This window comes from Grampus griseus (assembly GCF_964374135.1).
Source record: "Grampus griseus genome assembly, chromosome: 1".
Taxonomy (NCBI): domain Eukaryota; kingdom Metazoa; phylum Chordata; class Mammalia; order Artiodactyla; family Delphinidae; genus Grampus; species Grampus griseus.
In genome coordinates, this window is record NC_139017.1 from 138212287 (window position 1) to 138237537 (window position 25251).

At 37.7% G+C, this 25251-nt stretch overlaps 2 protein-coding genes across 3 annotated transcripts in view; one reads left to right on the plus strand and one right to left on the minus strand.

The window, feature by feature from the left end:
• Positions 1-210, minus strand: part of TCEANC2 (transcription elongation factor A N-terminal and central domain containing 2) — a 37817-nt gene extending 37607 nt beyond the window's left edge. Inside the window, exon 1 of the mRNA XM_082647724.1 lies at positions 88-210. The gene's annotated coding sequence lies outside the window, so the exon portion shown is untranslated. The remainder of the gene's footprint in view (positions 1-87) is intronic.
• A 289-nt stretch (positions 211-499) lies between these two features.
• On the plus strand, positions 500-25251 carry TMEM59 (transmembrane protein 59). Of its 2 annotated transcripts, none has more exons than XM_082660232.1 (8): positions 500-851; positions 6022-6127; positions 7631-7725; positions 10304-10456; positions 12062-12143; positions 13017-13101; positions 15705-15813; positions 24965-25251. In XM_082660232.1, exons 1-8 carry the CDS (start codon positions 660-662, stop codon positions 25118-25120), a joined length of 978 nt encoding a protein of 325 aa, XP_082516358.1. In that variant the 5' UTR covers positions 500-659; the 3' UTR covers positions 25121-25251. The 2 variants fall into 2 exon arrangements, with proteins under 2 accessions (XP_082516358.1, XP_082516359.1); XM_082660233.1 differs by having other exon boundaries at positions 502-851; positions 13020-13101.

Here is a 25251-nt window from a genome sequence, read left to right on the forward strand (position 1 = left end):
AGGGAACCACCACCTTCCTCTGCCCTCAGCACTCAGGAGCCCAGGAAGGGGAATCCTAACAACGATGTCATGTGAGATGAGACCCACCAGGAAAAGCAGCCCTGTCAGCAGCTGGGCCTCTCCAGAACGCACCCTCTGAGGGCCCAAGCCTAGACCTCGGGGGTCAGAACTAAACGACGCTTCCTTCCACTGCTGCAGTTTCTCGCTAGAGGCTCAGCCAGCCGGAAGAACACCGACGCCAGTCAGGAGGGTGGAGGAGGTGGGTGTGAACCAAACCACATTCCCCAGAATACACCGCGAAGGGGCGGGCTCGGGCGCACCTAGGGCGGCTGTAGTTCTCCAAGACCCACTTTCCCAGCCCACCGTGCGCCTCCCGCCTATGGAGAACCACATGCCCCAGCGTGCCTCGCGAAGCTAAGGAGTCGCTTCGCTCTAGTACTCGCGATGTTTGGACCCACTTCCTCTCGCCAATCTAGAAGTTCGTAGACCTAGAGGTGGGGCGAGAGGCGGCAGTTTCGGGCGGGTCAGGGCGGAGCTGAGAGGACGGCAAAGGCGGAAGCAGCGGCCAGCGGGACTGGGAAGGGGCTGGTCCCGGAAGGAGGAGGAAACCTGAAAAGAAAACAGCAACAAGCTGAGGTGCTGTGACAGAGGCAAACAAGATGGCGGCGGCGAAGAGGAGCCTCTGGGTCAGGGCCCAACTGGGGCTCTCGCCGCTGCTGCTGCTGCTGACTATGGCCCTGACCGGAGGCTCGGGGACCGCTTCGGCTGAAGCTTTTGACTCGGTCTTGGGTGATACGGCGTCTTGTCACCGGGCCTGTCAGTTGACCTACCCCTTGCACACCTACCCCAAGGTAGGACCCGTCCAAACCGGGCTACAACCCTTCCGTGGCCTCCCATCTCTCCGCTCTCCCGTACCTCTGTCGGCACTGGAAGCCTGACTGTTGAATCCACCCTTCAACCGCTGTCTCCCATCTGTGTAACTCCTGTTTTCTTCCCCTAATCTTACCCGCACCGCGCTTCTGCTGTAATTACCGGAAGTTTGTGCCGCACCTACCCTGTAATAGGCTGGGGACACAAAAATAAGCAAGACACGACCCCTTTCCTCTGGGGCCTTGCGGGGCAGCAGGGGAGATGAACACTCGGAGGGGGAGGAGTATCCAGATGATTAATGCGGGGTCCTCACCTTCCAGGGACGGCGGGGGGAGGGGGGCAGTTGCAGATACGCCAGCCCACAAAATGTTAACTCTTAACCCCTGTTGCCTGAGCGCCTCTCTGGGCTGGGACCCTGCAGTCTGTTCCTGGAGTCAAACAAGTAGACAATTCCATCGTAGTATGAAATACATCAAGGAGTTGGGAGACGCTTAGGGAGGGCTTTCCGCCTGTGTTGAGTAACTGTACAAGGCGCTCACACTGGGACTGGAATGGCTTAGAGAAAAAGCAGTTAGGTTGCTGCATTCAGAGAACTTACCATTCAGTGCAGCAGAAGACAGAGGGAATAAGTGGAGTGGGAAAGAAATGAGACTGCCCTTAGTAGGGGGATCACAACTTATGGACAGAGTGACCCTTCCTCCCCTCCTTGTCCACCCTCAAGTGCTGCCTTTCCTTTAATTCCATTCCACTAATCGAGTTGTTTTGCAGCTTCTAAAGAACTGTTGACTCAACATCCTAAATTGCGTGGTGACTCCCCCACCCTTCCAAATATATAATTTGGGTATATCATCCTCCCTCCCCCGCCTTTCTTTATGAGAGCTTTTGCTAGTCTTTTTGCCCTTGCTTTTCCTTCATCTTCCCTATGCTGTATGCTTAACTGTGTGGCTAGCCCTCTTTGCTCTCTCAAACTACAAAGTGACAGGTTTAGGATGTTCCTTATTGGCAAGTGCTTTCAGGCTTTTGAAATTCTGAAGTTCTAAATGCTGTCACTGCCTGTATGTTTGTTTACTGCTGGATTTTACATTGCTTGAGGATTATCAGTTTTCAAGAAAAAGTGTGGGAGAGGGGATTATCAAATTTTCAGTCAGAGACAAATATAGCAGTCAAGAGAGAGAAATGAGGAATTCTGACTTCCAGACTTTCAAATCCATGTGTACTGCTCCTGGATACATTATTTTTTTCTCTTCTTATAAACCTCTCATAAGTAAGAGGATTGTATGAGGAAACTAATATTGATTTGTCCTGGAATTGGGCAGAGACTTATTTTGTATCTTTCTAGTGTTTGGATGTGTTGGTTGTTTTGTTTTTTCTGAGATTTTCCTAGCAAATTTGTAGTTATTTGAATACATATGCTGCGAGAATAAACAATTCAAAAGGATAAACGTTTCTGGAACCTCTAGGTATTTTTATAATATCCACTACTTTCTAACAATTGATGTGATATCTAAGTGTTTTTTATTTATTCAGTAAAGCTCTTCTCCCCAGGAACTCTTAAATCATCTGGCTCCCTGTGTGTCCTGGCCTTAAAATTGATTAACTGTCTACTCTCTGTTAGCCAGTGTGATGGGAGATTTACCTCCATTATCTCCAATTCTCACCCTGCAAAGTTGGGTTTTACAGTTGAGGGAATCGAGACTCTGAAAGGTTCAGTGACTTGCCCAAGGTCACATAGCCAGGAAGTAGTGGAGTAATAGGAATTCAGTCCTAAAACTGGCTGTATTATGCTGCCTTCTATTAATGAAGTTATATTATTACAAATATTTAATTTACTTATTTCACTGATGTCTGTCAGTCCTCCTTCAAATTATTGTGCTTTACAGTTCAGGAAAAAGCAGTGTGTGTTATAAGAAATTAGATGAATTTACAAGGTCCTGTAGCCTCTCTTGGTCTGGTATTTGTGACTGGCAGATAGAACTCTCATTTTAATGACTCTTTTTCAGAATTAATTATTTGTTGCAAGAAAGGATACAAAAAAAAAAAAAAGAAAGTAGGATACTTTACTTGTTTGTAAGTAGATACTTAAAATTATTATATTTTACCCTTTAACTTTCTTCAAAAGTATAATTGCTTAACTTGTCTGGGTCCAAATGCAGGAGACATAAGTCATGTTAATAACAAAGATAATTATAGAGCTAGCCTGGTCATTTTTTAACAGTGTGTGGGCTCTGGAACCATACAAACCTGGGTTCCATTCCCAGCTTCACTTTTTTTTAAATAAATTGATTGATTGATTTTTGACTGAGTTGGGTCTTTGTTGCTGCACGTGGGCCTTCTCCAGTTGCGGCTAGCAGGGGCCACACTTCCCTGTGGTGCGTGGGCTTCTCATTGCGGTGGCTTCTCTTGTTGCGGAGCACGGGGTCTAGGCGTGCAGGCTTCCGTAGTTGTGGCACATGGGCTTAGTTGCTCCGTGGCATGTGGGATCTTCCCGGACCAGGGCTCGAACCCGTGTCCCCTGCATTAGCAGGTGGACTCCCAACCACTGCGCCACTAGGGAAGACCCCCAGCTTCACTTTTACTATCTGTGTGTCCTTGCTGATTACTTAACTTACCATGACTTCATTTTGTCAACTATAAAAAAAAAACAAAAAAAACACCTCACACCTTGCAGAGCAAGTGTGAGGATTAAAGATAGTATACATGGCACTCTTAGCACGGTGCCTAACACATGGCAATAGATAGTTATTTCCTTTGCCCAATGTCATAAAACCAATTTGGTACATACAGTATATTAGTAATGCTGAATAAGAGGGAGAATAGTTAGCCTGACTTAGCTCAGGATAAGAACATGCATGTAAAATCTATAGATAGTAGGGTTCCTTCTTTAAGGAGGATTCATTAAGTTTCCTTCTAATTATTTAGCTGGTATTCAGTTTGGTGGGGAGCACCATTTCCTTGTGCTCTAAATTAGGGAAGGTCTATTTTATGTAAGCTTGCCAGTCACTTTGGATACATAGGGCATGAAATATTATCTAGAACATGAAACACTTACTTGGAATAAGGTTATGATTTTTAATAGCTACCAATTGAGTGCCTGCTCTGTGCCAGGTATCCTATGATACATTAAGTGTTAGCACCATGCCTGGCACATTATGGGTGCTCATGAAATATATTATTAATGTTATGTCTACTTATTAGTTAGTATAGCATAATATTAATGATGTTGTAGATATAAGATATATAAATAAAATAATAAAGTATAAAATAAAATCCTCATCATGTTTCAAGATTGGCATATGAGTATTGATCACTGTTTTACAACTAACGAGTTGAGGCTGAGAGAGATTAAGTCCCTTGCCCAAGGTTGTACAGAATAAGTGGTGAGGCTGAGCTTCTAACCAGGCCTAATTCCTGAACCTAGGCTCTTTCACCATGCTACAGTCTCTTCTGAAAATGGTACTGGAGGGCTTATTGGATTGGTTTAACACATGAAAACATATCTGAAAATGAAATGGTATGCAGTATAGCTCATACTAATGAGCTCATGCTTCCCCTATGCAATATAAGGAAATATGTGGTGCTCCAAAGACGTAAGAGAATTCTTCCACTGTTTTACAAAGCCTACAAAAGCTACTCAGGTATGAAATTTATTTTAATTGCTAACTCTTTCAATTTCACTGTAACAATAAATGCAGCTAGAACTGAAGTCCAAAAATGCACTACCTTCAAAGTTGTGTAATAAAACTTGTTTAATATTAGACTGCAGCCATCTCCTCTTAATGGATTGTTGCTACATAAATTTTACTAATCCTGCTGGAAAGAAATGCATACCTTTGTATTCCGTTGGTTGCTAACTGGTATATGCACATGCTGTTTCCTTCCTTATTAGGTGCCTGCCAGTTTGTACACAGTGAACTACACAGTAAGTTGAGGGGGCTCCCCCACATGTACTGGTTTGTTTCAAATACTATACATTTAACCAAAGAAAAGCCTGTTGAAGACGTTGTCATTAGTCTTATTAAGCAGTTCACATTTTCCAGCGACGAGTCTTTCCTATCTTGAGCTCTCACACATATACAATGATGCTTATAACTGTTGTTTTCTATTTTTAAAACCAGTTATTATGATTGACACTACTACCATTTATTGAGCACCTTCAATGTCCCAGGCACTGCACTAGGAATAGCTGTCTTCTGGCATTATTGAGGGGTTTGGAGATAATTTATAGTTTTTATTTCCTTTTTGAGATTTAGATAGGTAAAATAACTTGTACACACTGACCTAAAAGGTTTTATTCCAAGTCTGGCTGATTCCAGTGGCCTTTCCCATATGTCACACGTTGGCCTTGTTTGTGTTCTCAGTTCAGGTAAACCAAGTTTAAAAAAATCCTTTCACTTAAGCATTTTTTTAGATGTATACCTCACTTTATGGGGGCCTTTATGGCACTATTTGCCATGTGAAGCTAGTCGTGATACTTTTCCTGATAAGCCTGATGATTCGTATAAATATTTATGTGGCAGAAGTACACCATTGGTCCCTAAAGTACTTGTTTACTCATTTATACCTCTATTATAGTTCTTATTATGTCACTGTTACTTTCAACTTTTCCCCCCAAAATATGACTATGGAATATGGGAAAAGGGTGATGTTTTTAACCCACTAGGTTTGTTTCTTGGATATCACTTTTATTATTTATTTGTTAGTTTATTTATTTATTTTGGATGTCACTGTTAAAATAAGGAACTAAGGGCTTCCCTGGTGGTTCAGTGGTTGAGAGTCTGCCTGCCGGTGCAGGGGACGCGGGTTCGTGCCCTGGTCCAGGAAGATCCCACATGCCGCAGAGCAGCTGGGCCTGTGAGCCATGGACGCTGAGCCTGTGCATCCGGAGCCTGTGCTCTGCAACGGGAGAGGCCACAACAGTGAGAGGCCTGCGTACCGCAAAAAATAAAAAAATAAAAAAAATAAGGAACTAAAACTTCTTTGTATGGCAAAGGTCTTGGTATTACCTGGCTCCTATCATTTTTCTTTCAGTCATAAATCTTTTGTTGGACAATTATAATAAACCCTATTAACTTTGCTTTCTTTTTGACCTATTTTCCCCCCGAAGGAAAAATGCTAGTTTTTGGTAATCCTCCCTGTTCTTGAACTCCCTAGGAAGAGGAGTTGTACGCATGTCAGAGAGGTTGCAGGCTGTTTTCAATTTGTCAATTTGTGGATGATGGAATTGATTTAAATCGGACCAAATTGGAATGTGAATCTGGTAAGATGCTATGCTAATGACATCAGCAGTATATAACATTGGTGTTTTCTTTGAGTTGTGTTATGCTTTTTATGTGTTTTCCTCAGAAAATGACAGGCATACTGTTTATTCATCCAGCATACTTTAATTATTATGAAGTTAAACTTCTAGTAGATACTGCTAGAAATTTCATGGGCTTTAAATTTCATCTGTTTATTGAGACAATGTTTATTTTATGCTGTGGATAGGACACCTTTGTTTAAGTAAGCATTTGGTTTAGACAATTGCAATAGTAATTACCCTTCTTATAATTCATCACTACCTTTTCAATGGATGGTATAATTTTCCTAAGCCTTTCATTCATAGGCTAGCTGACTTAGCTCCAAGTTTTTTACTGAATCAGGCCTTTGACTCAGTATTTAATAGTGTATTCTTTGTGGGTCATGCCAATAAAAGAAGTAACCAGAGTTTTGTCGTCTCTTAAACCACTATTCTTACCTTTTGCCAAAAGTGATGTGTTTAATAAAATAAACCTGTAATCAGGACAAAAATGACATTTAGCTTTTTAAAGAACTGTAATGGAATTTTCTCCATTCATTACCTTACACTGTTTATTCAGTGTAGCAGGAGGTACCTTTCTCCCTATCGCTATGCCAGTACTCACATTTAGCCTCTGTGATATCATAAACTTTTTTTATGGCGCAGTCTCCGCATTATGCACTTTATATGTGCATAATGCGGTTCAGTTTATTATCTAGCACCTTTGGGAAGTATATTACAAATGCATGACTGGGTGGAAAGAAAAATAAAATTGTTATAGTGGTAAAGTGTTATATCACAAGAAAGAAATGGCTCTAGTGAACTAAATGAAGAGTATATATGGTAGAGACTCATTCCAACTTTAGAATCCTGCTGTAGAACATTTTCTAAGTTCAGTTTTCTCAGAATTTAGGATGTTAGACTGATTGCTTTGTTTTATTTTTCCTTGCCATGTGAATACCCTTGCTTCTCAACTAAGTGATTCAGTTCCTAACAGTAATATCATATATTTGTGTAAATTACTAAAGTATATTATTTTGTTCAACCCCATGAAATAGGTGGTGGTAGTTCAGTTTTAGACCTATAGAAATCAAGAGAGAGGTTAAATAGCTCCACCTAAGTCACATACACTGCCAACAAGTGGTGAAGCCAGAATTTCAGGATGCCAGTTCAGTGTTTTTTCCACTGTGCAAACCTTAGCTGTGAGGATCACCTCATATGAATGTCATCATGTAGCCAGAGCCTGAGTATGTAATTAATAGATTTATACCTGGAAGATCTGACTTGTGGGAGGCAGAAGATATGGGGTTTTATTAAAAGAATACATTTGCTACTGTTACCAAATGTGGAAATTCATATTGATGAAATACTTTTCAAGTATAATAAATTTCTTTATAAAATTTCTTTATAAGATGCCAATGTTCTCTCCCTTTTTTTCTCTCCTTCTCTTTTTTTTCTTGTAATTTGACTGTTTTTCTCTTCCAGCATGTACAGAAGCATATTCCCAATCTGATGAGCAATATGCTTGTCACCTTGGTTGCCAGAATCAGCTGCCATTTGCTGAATTGAGACAAGAACAAGTACGAAACAATTCTGCCTTTCAGAAATGCCTGCTTAGATCGCACTTTGTATTGAAATGTATATTGCCCACATGATCCTATTTTAGTGTTATATTTTATAATTAGTCTTCAGCAAACAAATTATATGTTTGCAAATAGAAAAGTCAATTGATTAATTACTTTTGTATAATGCTTTACTGTTAAGATGTATGTTCACACCTATAATCTCATTTTGGTTTTTTTCTAGGTCCAGTGACGGTATTATCCCCATTTTGCATATGAAAAAACTGAGGCTCAGAAAAATTGAGAGTTCCTTTTTTTCATCCCATCTGCTATTGCCTTAACTCAAATCATCATTATTTCTCATCTGTATTACTAAATTAACTTCTGATCTATTTTCCCACTTCAGCCCCCTCTAGTCCATCCTTTAGTCTGTGTCCAGATATTTATTTTCTGTGTCCAGATATTTATTTTCTAAATGGGAATCTCGTCATGTCATTCTCCTATCTTATATACTTCAGTAGCTCCCCGTGACATACAGGTTTAAGTCCAAACCACTTATCACAGCCTGGCTCCTGATTACCTCTTCTATATCATCTCTTATAATTCCCCACCCCTCATACTCTATCCAAACATACTGGGAAAAGTTTTTTAATTTTATTAACTCTGGCATAAGAAGTACAGCCACATGGCACAAAACTCAAAAGGTTAAAAAAAAAAAGTTGACCCATATTACTACTGCACTACATGATCTGCAGTTGGTTGAATTCTCAGATGCAGAATCGCGGATATGGGGAGCCAACAATAATTTGTGTGTATACACAGATTTCGGCACCCCATCCCCTGCATTGTTCCAGGATCAGCTGTATAGTGAAAAGTCTCCTACTCCTGTATCTCTTAGCCCCTCCATTTTGCTCCATTAATGTAGCCAGGGTTACCAATGCAGAGGTAATTTATATATATACAAGAATACATGTATTCTTTCTTTTCTAAAATATAAGTAATAAAGAATGTCTACTCACTTTTTTTCACTGCATACATGTTTCATTGTATGGATGTATCATTTAAGCAGTCCCTTATTTGTGGACATGTAGGTTGTTTCTAATTTTTTAAATTTATAAATGATGTTGCATATTTTTCACATTTATATCTATAATAAAATCACAGGAGTAGAATTGCTGAGTTAAGAGGTATATGCATTTTTAATTTTGAGAAATAGAGCAAAATTGCCCTCCATGGAATTTGTATCAGATTTTAAAATTGACATATAATTCATTCTATAAAATTCACCCCTCTAAAGTATTCGGTGCAGTAGTTTTTAGTATATTCACAAACTGTGCAACCATCATTACTACCTAATTCCAGAACATTTTCATCATCAAAAAAAGAAATCTCATACCCATTAGCAGTCACTCTCCTTTCCTCCTCCTCCCAGTCCTTGGCAATGTACAAATTTTATTACAGTTTTAATTTGTGTTTTTCTTATGAGTAACTTTAAAAATAATTTCTAATTTTTAAGACCCATATTTATTTCCTTTTCTCTTAATTATGTACATACTGAACAGTCCTTAATGTTTGTAATATGACATTATTTCTTGCCTCTGTCCCTTCTACTCCCCATCTGCTCAGTGAATCCTCTTGATTCAGGGCAGGTGTCATGTCCTTTTCGAAGCCTTCTTAACCACCTCTGACCCCAGTTTGGGTTATGTGCCTTTCCCCATACACATGTTTCACCCTGTGTTTCACCTCTGTCCTATACAGATTAAACACAGATATACAGTGATAAATAAACACACATGGTTTAAACATCTTAAAATTTATAATCTTAACGAATGCTTGTTTAGTGAACTAATCAATGAATGATTTCACAGCTATTAAGTGGGAAAATTGGATCATGAATACAGATCTTCTGATTCTAAAAACTCTTCTCTCTTAATACCCCATACTGCCTCTCTTTTGGAATATAGCAGAACCAAAGCTATCCCTAGAGTTCAGCAAGTTGTATCCCACACTTGTGCTCTAGAGGGGCCCACTGCTGCTAAATAAGTCAAGAAGTCAGAATTGGAGGGGAGGTGATACCAATTAATGTAAAAATCTCATCAGTAGCTTACTGTATATAGTCAGCCCATAAATACTTCCCTCACTCTGCCCTGTTATCAGGTACCTTACATTTTATGCATATATTCTTTTTTTTTCCACTGGTGTTCATTATAGCATGGATTATTTTACATGAAAGCATTAAAGATGAGAATAGTATGATTTGTCCCTTCCCCTTCTACCTCTTGAGGACTTGCTAATCCTTATTTAATCAAATCTTAAGATTCTCCACATTTTTGGACCTAATTCAAAAGCCTGTTATTTTGATAGAGGTGACAGGTAGCTTAAAGTGTGTTTGGTCGCAAATTAAAAGATCCTGTGATTTTAAGCTTCTCATAGTTAATTTGCATAGGTAATGAAGAGTTTACTCTAATGTTGATGACTGTGGTAGAATCCTTAATGGTTTATATTCTGTCCCAATAAGGATTTGATTATGTTGCTCTCTTGAATATACATATATAAAAAAATAATATATTTCTCATGGTTTAATTTTTTTTTTAAGCTCATGTCCCTGATGCCAAAAATGCATCTACTCTTCCCTCTAACTCTGGTAAGGTCATTCTGGAGTGATATGATGGACTCTGCACAGAGCTTCATAACGTCTTCGTGGACTTTTTATCTTCAAGCTGATGATGGAAAAATAGTTATATTCCAGGTGATGACTGTGCTTCATAGATTCATTTAAATACCAACAGTAGTAATGTATATGTCTTAAATGAATGTCTTAGTATAGGGCCATGTACTTAGTCCCTTACAAATATTTATCGTCAAATAATAATTACTTACTAACCTACATTAAAACATTGGGCATCAGGACCCAATTTGACTTACCCCTCCCTCTGCCCATTGGAAACCTATTTAAAGCCTGTTGTTCCTTATCTTATAAGAACTCTGAATCTGCTAAATTTTAGAGTGGTTAAATTGATAAAAATGAAACCTCTAGATATGAAACATAAGAAAAATTAATGTAGTTTGAATATAAATAATGGTGTGTGTTTATATCATATATGGATATTAGGGAAAAGCAATAGAACATAATTTTTAGTTGTTAATAGTGCTTTTTCTCATAACTCTTATAAGAGAGCTTGTTGAAGAAGCATATTGCCTTCTAGAGAGGTAACTTTTCTCCTACCTCATTATTTACCATGTGATATGGTAATAATAGCTGCTGTCTTTGAAGGTTCATGTGTACTAGGCATTTACATATATTATCTCAAATCTTCAAACAACTTCATGAGGTTGTATTATCACTATTTTATTGATGAAGAAACTGTGAGTCTAACTTATTTAAGGTCACGCTGCCAGTATAACAGAATTAGGCTTCAAACCTGGGTTACTTTAGCTCCAAGGCTCATATACCACCCTACCATGCTGTCTTCCTTTTAATTTGGTTGTTAAATTCCTCAAACTTACCAGCCAACAAATTATGTTGTGATGCTTTCTCTCAGGTAATAATTAAAGTAAACCCTTTAATTATTATTGCCAATTGAGTGGCTTATTATAAGGCTAGTCTGTGATTTTTAGCATTGTCCTGAGTCTTGGGTACCCTGTACTTAATTTGGTAATATGTAAAACACAGAAGGAGTTTTCTCTCTTTAAGTTCATGAAGAAGTTCTGTGTCTGAAAGCTACTTAAGTTAAAGCGTAAGTTGACTCTCAGAGTGGAGTCCTCCTTCATTCCTGACTAGATGTGAGATTAGCTCTGTTCCTCTCTTTATGTCAACTTAAGTGTGACTATGATGGAGAAAACGCCACTCCAGAGAATCAGTGCTACATAGGAGATGTAAAGTATGGAGCACTGAGCTATAATTTATGAATTACTCATACTTAGGGAAGAATGGAATGTTTCAGATGAGAAAGAATAGAGATAATATGTGTTTAACCAGAAATTTTGGCAGTCTGCTAAATTATTCCTGATCAACCAGAATTAGAACTCAGTTTTGCATGGTATGATACTTAATGTACTATGTTGTAATTTGTCCCTCTTTATTTATTTATTTATTTATTTTATGTTGTCAGGCAATTAAACTGACTAAATTCTTGATGATGCTATAAGTCTGCTTCTTTGCAAGGCACTGGATCTAATGTTTAGCAAGTGCAATTAAAATATATTGTGGTTAACATGTTTTATTTTTTATACCATACTTCTGTTACTTTTTCTCAATTTGAATCTTTGTAGAGATGATATGTTATCGAACTTCCTACTGAGAAAAGCTTAAGAAGAAGTACAAATGACTTAATTGCTTTCACTATCATTTTAGTCTAAGCCAGAGATCCAGTATGCACCACAGTTGGAGCAGGAGCCTACAAATTTGAAAGAACCGTCACTAAGCAAAATGTCCTGTAAGTTTTATTTTAAGTAGCTTGGGATTAAAAACATTAACAGTCAAATCTGGTGGTGTTAGAATTGGTTGTATGATTGTTTTTACACTAATGGAAGGTGAATAAATAATTTTTAAAACTGTGGTTCTCAAACTTTAATATGCATTAAGATCTGTAGAGTTTGTTAAAGCAATTTCTGAGCCCCACCTCCAAAGTTTCCAATTTACTAAATCTGGGATAGGACATGAGAATTTGTGTTTCTCACAAATTCCTGGATTCTGTTGCAGCTGGTCTGGGGACCACACTTTAGAATCACTATTCTAAAAACATTTAGTTTGCTTTGAAGGATGTTTTGAGTATGAACTAATGAGAGATTCTGGTATCTCCCAACAAACTAACCAAATAGTGAAACTACCTTGAAAATATGTTTTTATTCTATTTTTATTTCTATGCTAGAAGTGAATTTAAACTTATAGGAATAGAAAACATCAGGCTAAAACTGCTTACCTTTTAAAATGTGCTAGCTCATACCTTATTTTAGATACTGATTTTATTAACTTTTTAATTATTTTGGTGGGTGGATAATAACAGAACATAACACAAGGCCATCTTTAGATTTGAACAAACCAAATTCTATTATTACATTCAGAAATGTAATTAAACAGAAAGCATCAATGTCAATAAAAATTTGAAAGTAAAATAGGAAATTCATAATGTTGTATAATATCCAGTTGATTTTTAATGTGCCAGAGGAACTTGCATTCATTATAAAATATGTCAGATTACATTTACAAAAGCAGCTGGATATCTGTACAGTGTATATATCTAGAAGCAGTCATTTGAGACTAGCTTTTGGAATATAGGATATCATAAACTTGTACCTTATTATTTCAGCAGATCTTCATATGAGAAGTTCACATGCACATAGGAACTATCTTGAAGATGGAGAACGCGATGGTTTTTTAAGATGTCTCTCTCTGTATGTATTCATCTTCACTTATGCATATAGGAGATAAAATCTGGCTTGTATCAGAGAGATGCAGTCCTTTTTATTATTTTAAAGTTATATTAGCTGCTCAAGAGTAGAAAACTTTTTTTTACCTTTTACCTTTTCCCTACCAAATCCAAAGTTGTACTTTTGGATATTTTATTAGTTTGTTTAAAAGGTAATTCTCATACTACTTTAATCAAACCCAAGCGGGTAGTTTTTTTCACAGCACAAAAGCATCCTTGTTCTTATTGGGAGTCTTTGATTTATGTTACGATATGTGCTTCTTCAGGCATCTCAGTTAAGCTTTAATTTAATATTTATTGAAAAAAATTCACATATGAGTAGACCCACACAGTTCAAATCCGTGTTGTTCAAGGGTCAACGGTATTTACATAGCATTTACATTTTATTAGATATTATAAGCAATCTAGAGATGATTTAAAGTATACAGGAAGATATGCATAGGTTATACGCAAGTACTACACCACTTTATATAAGGGAATTGAGCACCCTCAGATTTTGGTATGGGAGGGGGCAGCAGTCCTGGGACCAGTGCCCTGGGGATACCAAGGGATGACTGTGTGTCTAAATGGTTTGGGGGTTGGATTTTTGTTTTATCTATATGGCCACACAGGAGGCTAGGGGAGGTAGATAAGGGCTACAGATAAAGGAGGGCTTTGTGTTCTATACTGAGTGTCATCTCCATGCCAAGGATTCTTTTTTTTTTTTTAATTATTTATTTGACTGTGTCGGGTCTTAGTTGCGGCGTGGGCTTCTCTCTAGTTGTGGCGCACGGGCTCTAGAGCACGCAGGCTTAGTTGCCCCTCAGCATGTGGGATCTTAGTTCCCTGAGCAGGGATTGACCCCGCGTCCCCTGCATTGGAACGCGGATTCTTAACCACTTGACCACCAGGGAAGTACCCATGCCAAAGATTCTTAAGGGTGGCAAGGGAAAGTGGGCAGGCGAGGGTAATTGTTACCTTGTGCCCTCCTGGGAAGGAATATCAGGCCTTCTGAGGATGAGGAGGGTTTTATCAAAGTATGCATGCTTCTACTCCTCCAAGGAGTTGTGATAAGAGCCTTCTCCCTGCAACCACCCCCCACCCCTAGCCAAAAAAAAAAAGAGAGAGAGAAAGAGACGGTAGGCCATAGCACTTGGTGATAATTATCTACTCTGTGTCAGATACCAGACCAAGCACTTGAGTAGAGAGGTGAACAAGTGTGTATATACTCTAGTGGACTATTCTGTCTCAAGTGTAACACTTCAGTAGCCCACGCTACATGCTTCCTGTAATTTCTTAGAGTAGAAATAGTTTCTTGAGAGGTTTTATCAGATATCAGTAGGGTTCTATTAGAACCTAAAAATTAATACTTTTTACTGAATAAACTCTTTAAAGACTGGGTAAGAAAATGAGAATTAAAATTTTCCCTTCCTTTCATTGCTAAACTTGCTTTTGACGTTGTACAGAAAAAAAGGCAATTTTTCTCTCTCTCAGTATTTTGGATTTTTGTTGCAGTTTGATAAGTTTTATGGAACCTAAATAATTATCTAATCTTAAGTTACAGTTTATTCTTTTTTTTTTTTGGCCATGACACGCGGCTTGCCAGATCTTAGTTCCCCAACCAGGGATTGAACCTGGGGACCCGGCAGTGAGAGCACTGGGTCCTAAACACTGGACTGCCAGGGAATTCCCTACAGTTTATGCTTAATACTGCATTACCTGGCATCTTATTGATGCCTTATTGCCTTTTAACATTTTGTCATGTTTTATGTTATTCTTTTAAATCTAACATTTTAAAAATAGCTTCACTTGTTCTTTAAATCTTAATCTATAGTTTAGTAAACAATAGGGCACTTATGGAAAAAACTCCAGTTGCTGATTCTTGTAACCGGCCTTCTACCCTAAGATATTTTAATCATAAGAAAAATATAACTATCTCTTTTTAAGATATGTGCTAATGGATACAGAATGCTTCATAATAGATATGCTCTTGTAAGTTGAAATTCTAGTAAATTGTGCTAAGTTAAATATTTGAAATGTAGTAGAGAAGCTAACTTCTGGAAACCTGTTGTGAATCCATTTGTAAAACAAATGATCATTTCATAATTTACCTATTCTGTACCTTAATTCTTTGGAATATTGGGTTTTCTTAAAGCAAGTATTATCTTAATACCTTGCAAAATAATATATGACATTTGTGTAGCACTGTACAGTTTATAGGACACTTTGATTTGCCTTATCTCATTTAGTAATTTAAAAATACCCTTAACAGTAATTTGCTTTAATTTCATATATTTAGCAGAAAGCCAGTATGTCTGATTTTTTAATTTATAAAGGTAACATACCCATGTTATAGAAACTTGAGTAATGGAGGAAAGGACATCATATCACCCTAATATAATAGCTATTATAATATTTTCTTCTCTAAGTATGTTTTTTAAAATAGTTTTAAAGGTAGTACATATAAAGTTTTAATTATATTATTAAATAAGTACAAAAGATTGATTGCCTGTAATTGTTAAGAGCCTCCTATTTTTTATATTATGCAATTTTAACATAACTAATTGTTGATTTTTTTTTCCCCCCCAGTAACTCCGGGTGGATTTTAACCATGACTCTTGTCCTCTCCGTGATGGTATTGCTCTGGATTTGTTGTGCAACCGTTGCTACAGCTGTGGAGCAGTATGTTCCCTCTGAGGTAAATTTAATTCTAACTCTTAGGCCTTTTGAAGACTGAGCCATATGATTTACTTTTTTTAATGCCTTATTGGTTTAGCTAGAAACGCAAAGGCTTTCTATTAATAGAATGAGAGAAGATTTGGTGGTTTTAATCACACACCGAGATTGGCACACATGAGAATTACAGGTTCTCAGCACAAGAATCACTTTCCAATTTTCTGTGGTGCTAACTACCATAATGACCAGTGTATGCCGCCTGGTTTGAGTACAGTGTCTCTCTTCTCCCTAGACCTTTGAGACTGAAAAAAACCCAGTGACATCAGTTTCTAAGGTGATATATAAGAAAGAAAACTTGTATAACTACTTAAAGTTTTAAATTTAACATTGCCACAAATGTTAAGGAATAATTGCTGCTTTAGAAGCAGCAAGGCTAGAGCTTTTGATTTTGAGTAATGTGTTCTGGTATACCCTGAGAGAGATGGAAAACTGTCTTGACTTTCTTGGTAATTAAAATTTAACTGGCTCAAGAAACATACTGTTAAGGTAAAGGATTTTTGTTTCAGAAAAAAGGTCTAATTTCAGTATGGTACTGGCACAAAAACAGAAATATAGATCAGTGGAACAGGATAGAAAGCCCAGAGATAAACCCACGCACATATGATCACCTTATTTTTGATAAAGGAGGCAAGAATATACAATGGAGAAAAGACAGCCTCTTCAATAAGTGGTACTGGGAAAACTGGATAGCTACATGTAAAAGAATGAAATTAGAACACTCCCTAACACATACACAAAAATAAATTCAAAATGGATTAAAGAAAATGGATTAGAGGAAAACATAGAACACTCTGTGACATAAATCACAGCAAGATCCTTTTTGACCCACCTCCTAGAGAAATGGAAATAAAAACAAAAATAAACAAATGGAACTTAATGAAACTTAAAAGCTTTTGCACAGCAAAGGAAACCATAAACAAGACGAAAAGACAACCCTCAGAATGGGAGAAAATATTCGCAAATGAAGCGACTGACAAAGGATTAATCTCCAAAATTTACAAGCAGCTCATGCAGCTCAATATCAAAACAACAAACAACCCAATCCAAAAATGGGCAGAAGACCTAAATAGACATTTCTCCAAAGAAGATATCCAGATTGCCAACAAACACATGAAAGCATGCTCAACATCACTAATCATTAGAGAAATGCAGATCAAAACTACAATGAGGTCACCTCACACCAGTCAGAATGGCCAGCATCAAAAAATCTACAAACAATAAGTTCTGGAGAGGGTGTGGAGAAAAGGGAACCCTCTTGCACTGTTGGTGGGAATGTAAATTGATACAGCCACTATGGAGAACAGTATGGAGGTTCCTTAAAAAACTAAAAATAGAACTACCATATGACCCAGCAATCCCACTACTGAGAAAACCATAATTCAAAAAGAGTCATGTACCACAATGTTCATTGCAGCTCTATTTACAATAGCCAGGAAATGGAAGCAACCTAAGTGTCCACCGACAGATGAATGGATAAAGAAGATGTGGCACATATATACAATGGAATATTACTGAGCCATAAAAAGAAACGAAATTGAGTTATTTGTAGTGAGGTGGACGTACCTAGAGTCTGTCATACAGAGTGAAGTAAGTCAGAAAGAGAAAAACAAATACCGTATGTTAACACATGTATGTGGAATCTAAAAAAAAAAAAATGGTTATGAAGAACCTGGGGACAGGACAGGAATAAAGATGCAGATGTAGAGAATGGACTTGAGGACGCGGGCAGGGGGAAGGGTAAGCTGGGACAAAGTGAGAGAGTGGCATGGACATATATAAACTACCAAATGTAAAATAGATAGCTAGTGGGAAGCAGCTGCATGGCACAGGGGAGATCAGCTCAGTGGTTTGTGACCACCTAGAGAGGTGGGATAGGGAGGGTGGGAGGGAGACACAAGAGGGAGGGGATATGGGGATATATGTATGTGTATAGCTGATTCACTTTGTTATAAAGCAGAAACTAACAGACCATTGTAAAGCAGTTATACTCCAATAAATATGTTTAAATAAATAAATAGAAATAAATAAAAACAATGACTTTTGAGCTCTTAAAAAAAAAGTCTAATTTGATGATTCAACTTAGCTTTCAAGGAAGGAAAATTAATTATATAACTAAACATAAGATAATAAATTCTATTGACATCAGATCCAACTGAAATAAACTTTAGTTCTCATATGCCTCCAGAATGCAATAGAAAAAGAGAGAAAAGAAGAAAGGAGGGAAATTTGAAGAATGGTATGGATTGGCAGAGACAGGAGGGTGGACAATATTCCCAGGTACAGACAAGAATAAGCTACTATCAGGGAAGGACTGTAAGCAGCTGACTTGATTAAAAGAACTTAAATTAGGAAATTAAACCAAATGAATAAAGTTAGACAGGATTGGGAAGAACGTTGAATTGTGGAAGTGTTAGACAATGGGTAAATTTCTGTAGAACTCATCTGTTTATGATATGATCTGAACATCCTTTTGCTAATTACCTATTTGTGTTCTTGTTTAGTTCTGATATCCATATTTTAATCATTTTATTGTTCCTGATAAAGTTGAAATTACACATCTTACATAGGATTGCCTTGCCTATTACTTGCTTTTGAACTGCCCCATGCACTCTAAATCCTCATGACAACAAAGCTACAAACGCAGAGTAGTAAATCTTTATTGACACTGTGGTACTTTATTCCTTCCGTTAGCACAATTCCTTCTCTTTACTTCTAGGATGCCCCTTGTAAAAGAAAGATACGCGTAGAGATTGATGTGGTTATTTCCTGGAAAGATTGAATTACTGGCCTCAGGTGGAATTTACCTTGATAAAATCACCACTACCTGGCTTCTGGTTCCCAGGACTACTGACTAATGTTGAGCATTTTCTGCTGGACACCATTCTAAGCATTTTATATGAATTAGCTCATTTAGTCCTTTCAGTAACTCTGTGAGATGGCTACTATTATTATCCTCTTTTCCAGACATGAAAACTGAAAGAGAGAATGTATTATTGCCCCAGTGTCACATAACTAGTAAGTGGTAGAACCAGAATTTAAACCCAGGTCATCTGACTCCAAAGCCAGTACCCTTAAGTTTTTTAGTTAACCTGGAGTCATCACTAGGGAAGTTGATTATGTTACTTATATCAGGAGCTCATCTTCTGTGTAACCTCTTTTGACACTAGAAAGTTGAACACCACTGGGACCACATGTTTCATGTTTTTGAGTCAGGATGCTCACACTCTCTTACTGAAACAGTTCTTAGATGGACATTTCATGGTTTTTCCTCTCTTATCTCCTTACTTGACTTATGGAATTGATCTCCTCTTCTGGTGTTGTTTAGACATAACAGTGCTTCACATTGTGGTTTTGGTTACATCTTACAGACCTGGGGACCTGTCCCTCCCTTTCAGAATACTCTTGGTCTTTTTCTTCCTTTTAGATGTTGTCTCTGCTGTGATAAATTTTGTCTTGATTGTATAGCTTTAATTCTGTGAGAAGTTCTTTCCCCTTATTTCCAAGTTGTTTGTAGAACACCTCGTTGTTCCCACATATGCCCAGGCCCCTGGATCATAAAGCCTAAAGCATCAGAACCACACGTGGAGTCCTGTTGGCAGCTATTACATTCCCTCCTGATGTCTGCATATGGATGTCACTTTCTTTCCCCTCTCTAGAACTCTTCTTCCTGTCCTTAACAATCAAAAGTATGGTGACACCCTCAAAGAGCCTATGCTTTCCTAAGATACATCTTCTAGAAAAATATATCGAAAACACTTATTTGAATTCACTGCTTTTAGGCTTTACTTTGTATCTGAAACCACACTTTAGCTAAGTAATAATGTTTTTTCAACTGTATTTTTTTTTTTTTTTTTTTTTGGCCATATGTGGGCCTCTCACTATTACGGCCTCTCCCGCTGTGGAGCACAGGCTCCGGACACGCAGGCTCAGCGGCCATGGCTCACGGGCCCAGCCGCTCCGTGGCATGTGGGATCTTCCCGGACCGGGACACGAACCAGTGTCCCCTTCATCGGCAGGCAGACTCTCAACCACTGCACCACCAGGGAAGCACTCAACTGTATTTTTAATTATAAAAATTCTACATACTTGGTATAGAATTTATAAAGTTATATATAAAGAAGCAGGAAAAAAATCACTCATCCAGAACTATTTCATATTGCCATTTTAGTGGATTTCTTTTCACAATTGAAAACTGTATAGGACTTGCCTGGCGGCGCAGTGGTTAAGAATCCGCCTGCCAATGCGGGGAACATGGGTTCAAGCCCTGGTCCGGGAAGATCCCACAGGCTGTGGATCAACTAAGCCCATGTGCCACAACTGCTGAGTCTGCGCTCTAGAGCCCGCGAGCCACAACTGCTGAGCCCATGAGCCACAACTACTGAGCCTGCGTGCCTAGAGCCCACGCTCCGCAACAAGAGAAGCCACCACAGTGAGAAGCCCGTGCACCACAATGAAGAGTAGCCCCCGCTCACCGCAACCAGAGAAAGCCTGTGCACAGCAAGAAAGACCCAACACAGCCAAAAATAAATTAATTAATTAATTAAATATATTAAAAAAAAAAAAAGTTGTATTAACTGGGACTTCCCTGGCCATCCAGTGGTTAAGAGTCCATGCTTCCATTGCAGGGGTGTGGGGTCAGTCCCTCGTAGAGGAACTAAGATCCTGCATGCCTCACAGCGCAGCCAAAACAAAAAGGAGAAAAAACAAGCTGTATAAACTATTTCAGTATTAATGTTTTGTTTCTTATTGTAAAATATAGCAGTGTAAATACTCCTTCCCTGGTATTTTCTCCTTTATTTATTGTAAAAGTAGCTGAGAATTTAGCATTAGGAAATTATTCAGATTTTCTTAATCAAAAGCCACCTATTTTAAACTTTACTTTCATAAAACCTCTTCATTGATTTTATTATTGGAACATAAGTTACTTCTGACCCCTCTCCATAGTAACATGAGACTCCATGTTAAGTAATACAAGCAATGAGCAATGTTATTTATATTTTGTTATATTATTTATATATATAATCCTATGTGTTTATAGGAAATCATAGACCTGCTGAGAGAATGTTTCTCTTCAGTATGGACCTGGTATCTTGAGCTCAAACATGAAATATAAAAAGCTTCCTTTTCATTCACTACAAATAAAGCTTAAAATCGTGCTAATAAGGGCCAGGAATGTGGTCTTGGAAACTTATGAGCAGCTTTATTTTTTTTATTTAGGAAAGTTCTGAAATAATTTATCCTTAGCCTGTTTTGTATATAGTAGGTACTCATCATATACCATTTGATAGTAATGCCAGAAAGAGTTGGCATTTGTTGATCTTAAAGCAGTATCATTTTGAGTGACTTACAAAGATTTTGATCCTTTTTTCTCCACTGTTTTTCCCTGTTCTTTCACATTTATGATGTTTTTTTGAAACTTCATGAAATAATGCTTTTCTCTTGTTGAGCTGTCTACTTAAGATAATAAAGAGTTGTCATTCATAGTGGTCCTTGTCAGGCAGGTCAAACCTGACTTATAAAAACAGGGTTCAGCAATATTGGATATTCCTTTCTAGAGACCAGGCAGCCTCAGAAAATTGCCAAAGCCACAAATAATAATACAAATGCTGCCTCAGTGTTATCTCATTATCTGTTTGCATCCTTTTTTCTTATTTGTCAAGACCATGATCATCTGATTTCAAATGGTTAGTTAAGAAAGGTTTTAGAAGACTTCAAATAACATTCATGTTAGTAAATCACAGACACTTATGGATAACATATGATGTGCTAGGCCCTGTTCAAGAGATTAGAGGTACAATGAAGAATAACATGAAGGTGGAACAAAGTTGAATGTTAAAGGCTGCAATGACTCAAGAAGTAGGGTGGGGGCTTCCCTCATGGCGCAGCAGTTAGAATCTGCCTGCCAATGCAGGGGACACAGGTTCGATCCCTGGTCAGGGAAGATCCCACATGCTGTGGAGCAGCTAAGCCCAAGCGCCACAACTACTGAGCCTGCGCTCTAAAGCCCATGAGCCACAGCTACTGAAGCCCACGTGCCTAGAGTCCGTGCTGCACAAGAGAAGCCATGACAATGAGAAGCCTGTGCACTGAAACGAAGAGTAGACCCCGCTCACCGCAACTAGTTAAAGTCCACATGCAGCAACGAAGACCCAATGCAGCCAAAAATAAATTAGGTTAATTTTTTTAAATAGTAGGTGAAACATGTCTTAAACTATAATAAACATTATTTGTCTAAAAAAAAAAAAAGACCAAGAATCTTGTTGTTTAGAAGCTTTAAGTCTCAAGAGAGACAATCAGAAAACGATGTAAATGCCATAGCTTTTTAATCTAAATTCTGTTAAGAAAATGAGTTTTAGAAAAGATTTATGTACATCTAAGATTGCATAACTGGTTAGTGGCAAAGGCAGGCCTAAAGCCCAAATACATACTAATTGAGTTTATTTTTAACTTTTAGAAGTAATACGTGTGACATAAAATTGACTTCCTCTTCCTCACTTCTCAGATAAACCAGTCAATAGTTTTTAAAAATTTTTCCAAGCAGTTGCCATTTAAAAATTTTATCTTTTATTTCTTGTTTTATCAATTTTAGACATTATCTGATGTCCTCCTACTAAAGGATGAGTTTAGTTCCCTTATACTGTCTCACTTCCATCTCTTCAGTTGCTGGGTTTTGGTTTTTTTTTATATATATATATAAATTTATTTCTTTTATTTATTTATTTTTTGGCTGCGTTGGGTCTTCATTGCTATGCGCGGACTTTCTCTCATTGAGGTGAGCAGGGGCTACTCTTCGTTGCGGTGCGCGGGCTTCTCATTGGGGTGGCTTCTCGTTGCAGAGCACAGGCTCTAGGCGCACGGGCTTCAGTAGTTGTGGCACATGGGCTCAGTAGTTGTGGCTCACGGGCTCTAGAGCACAGGCTCAGTAGTTGTGGCGCATGGGCTTAGTTGCTCTGCAGCATGTGGGATCTTCCTGGACCAGGGCTTGAACCTGTGTCCTCTGCATTGGCAGGCAGACTCTTAACCACTGAGCCACGAGGGAAGCCCCCAGTTGCTGGTTTTTATAATGTATATTATTATTTTGTATACATTTAGTGAGTGCTTTACAAATTTCTGTTGATTCCTCATTACTGCCTTTCCTTCTCCCTTTTTATACTGTCTCAATTTTCATTAATTATTATGATTGTTGACAATAAAATATACTCATTCTTCTGTATATATACTTTAATAGGTTGATCTGAAAAATTAAAATCCACTAGGCAGCATTTACAATATTATGATTATATAAATATTCAAAGTAGAACACTGGTTCTATTAAAACACTGGCAAATATAAACCTGAATTACTTAAAAGTGTTCCCAGGAGGATCTTCCATATATCTCTGCTTAATGGAACCCATTTTTGTTTTGTTCTGGCTTTCTTCCCATTTTCTAAGTCATCTCAGTTGCTACTGTTTCTTGTATGTTATTTTCTTTCTTGATTTCCTCTTTACTTTTGCTGGACCTCATTAAGTAATTTTTTTCATAAAGGATACTTGAGCAATAAACTTCCCAAGGTAACACTTTTGAAAATACCTCTGTTGTACCCTTGTATTTGGTTAGTAATTTGAGAACACAGAGTAGCCACAGAATCACTAAACATACTGGTTAGAGGTTATCCATATGCTCCCATCCATTTCCCTGCACGAATTTTGCTCTTTCTCCCTGATCTTCTAGATAGCTTCTTCCATATAGATGTTTGAAATAATTTAAACAGTTCCTGGTCACTGTTTCAAGGTTTTTAAATGTTAAACAGAGTTGTGAAAGTTTTTCTTTCATTGTGCCCCAGAGCAAATTATCACATGTTAATTTGGGTTTTAAGGAGGCCTTAGTGTATCAGATCCATGTCCAATCCATCAACCACTGAATTTGTCTTGAAAATATTCTCTTACTGGAAAAGTGTCAGGTACTGGGCCACCTCCTTGGTGCAGGATAGTTACTGCCTTGAAACAGTAGACAGCAGACCACATCTGAAATGTGTTCAAGTAAGCAGCCATCATGACAGTCACTTTTAGAACTTTTTTATCACCCCAAAAAGGAAACTCATACTAGTAGTTACTCCCCATTTCCTCCCAAGCATCTTCACCAGCCATAGACGACCAATATGTTTGGTCTCTTGTGACTGGCCTCTTTCACTTAGCATAATGTTTTCAAGGTTCATCCATGTTGTAGCATGTATTGGTATTGTAGATGCTTAAACTTTTGAAGGTGCTCTTTATTCAGCATCTTCTAAAAGCACCTTTCCAACATCAGGTACTTCTGTGTCGGTCTGTCTTTTTAATATAGTCAGTTGCCCTGTCAATAATGTCAGCACTTCACAGAATCAGAGATTTATTGCCATATGCATTAACAACAAAATCTATCCCATTTGTTAGTAAAAACTTTTCCTTTTCTATTTTTTCCTTTAGGAGATAGGCCTATATCTAAATAGACCTACTCTCAAAAGATATTAGACATTTCCATTATACTTCAGTGAATTTTATGACATTTGCACTGATTCTGTGTTGTGCTTTCATTCTTTCGTTTTAGTATCTATCTTCTTGGATATGTTAGTAATAATTTGAGCTTTTATGTGTTTATGAAGACCTTTCTATCAGTGTTAAAGTATTTCATGTACATTCTTTGTTCTACTCACAGCCTTTTAAAATAGTACATACCATTTTCCATATATGTTAATTTAGAACATTTAGTAGCAGAGAAACTTAACCCCAAATCATTTGACCACTTGGTTGGAGAGCTAAGATCTTAAAGGAATTGATCACTTAAGGCATCAAACATCCAGAATCCATGCTCTTGTATGACCACACTTACTCCATTTAAACCTGAGCAATTTTTCTTGATGCTCAATTGTTAACTTCTAAGTATTTTAAGTCAGTACATGTGGAAAAGTTTTCTTTGGCCATCCACTGGGAACTGAATCACATATCTGTAACACTTTGAGTAAAAGCATTCTTGAGGACGTTTATAGAAATTTTTTTTTTACCAGATACCCACAGATTAAATTGCTATTTTTGAAGACTTACTTGGAGAGGTTCCTAATTATCCAAATTGCTAATGTTCATTGATTGTTTTTTGCAGAAGCTGAGTATCTATGGTGACTTGGAATTCGTGAATGAACAAAAGCTAAACAGATATCCAGCTTCCTCTCTTGTGGTTGTTAGATCTAAAGGTGAAGATCATGAAGAAGCAGGGCCTCTACCTGCAAAAGTGAATCTTGCTCATTCAGAAATATAAGCTTTTTTTTTTTAAGAAAAGTGTATAGACATCTAAATTTCCATTCCTCATAGTGCTTTTTAAAATGGTTTCATTGGCTATAGGACTTAAAAATCACTATTAAATGCAAATAAAGTTACCGAAATCTGTGA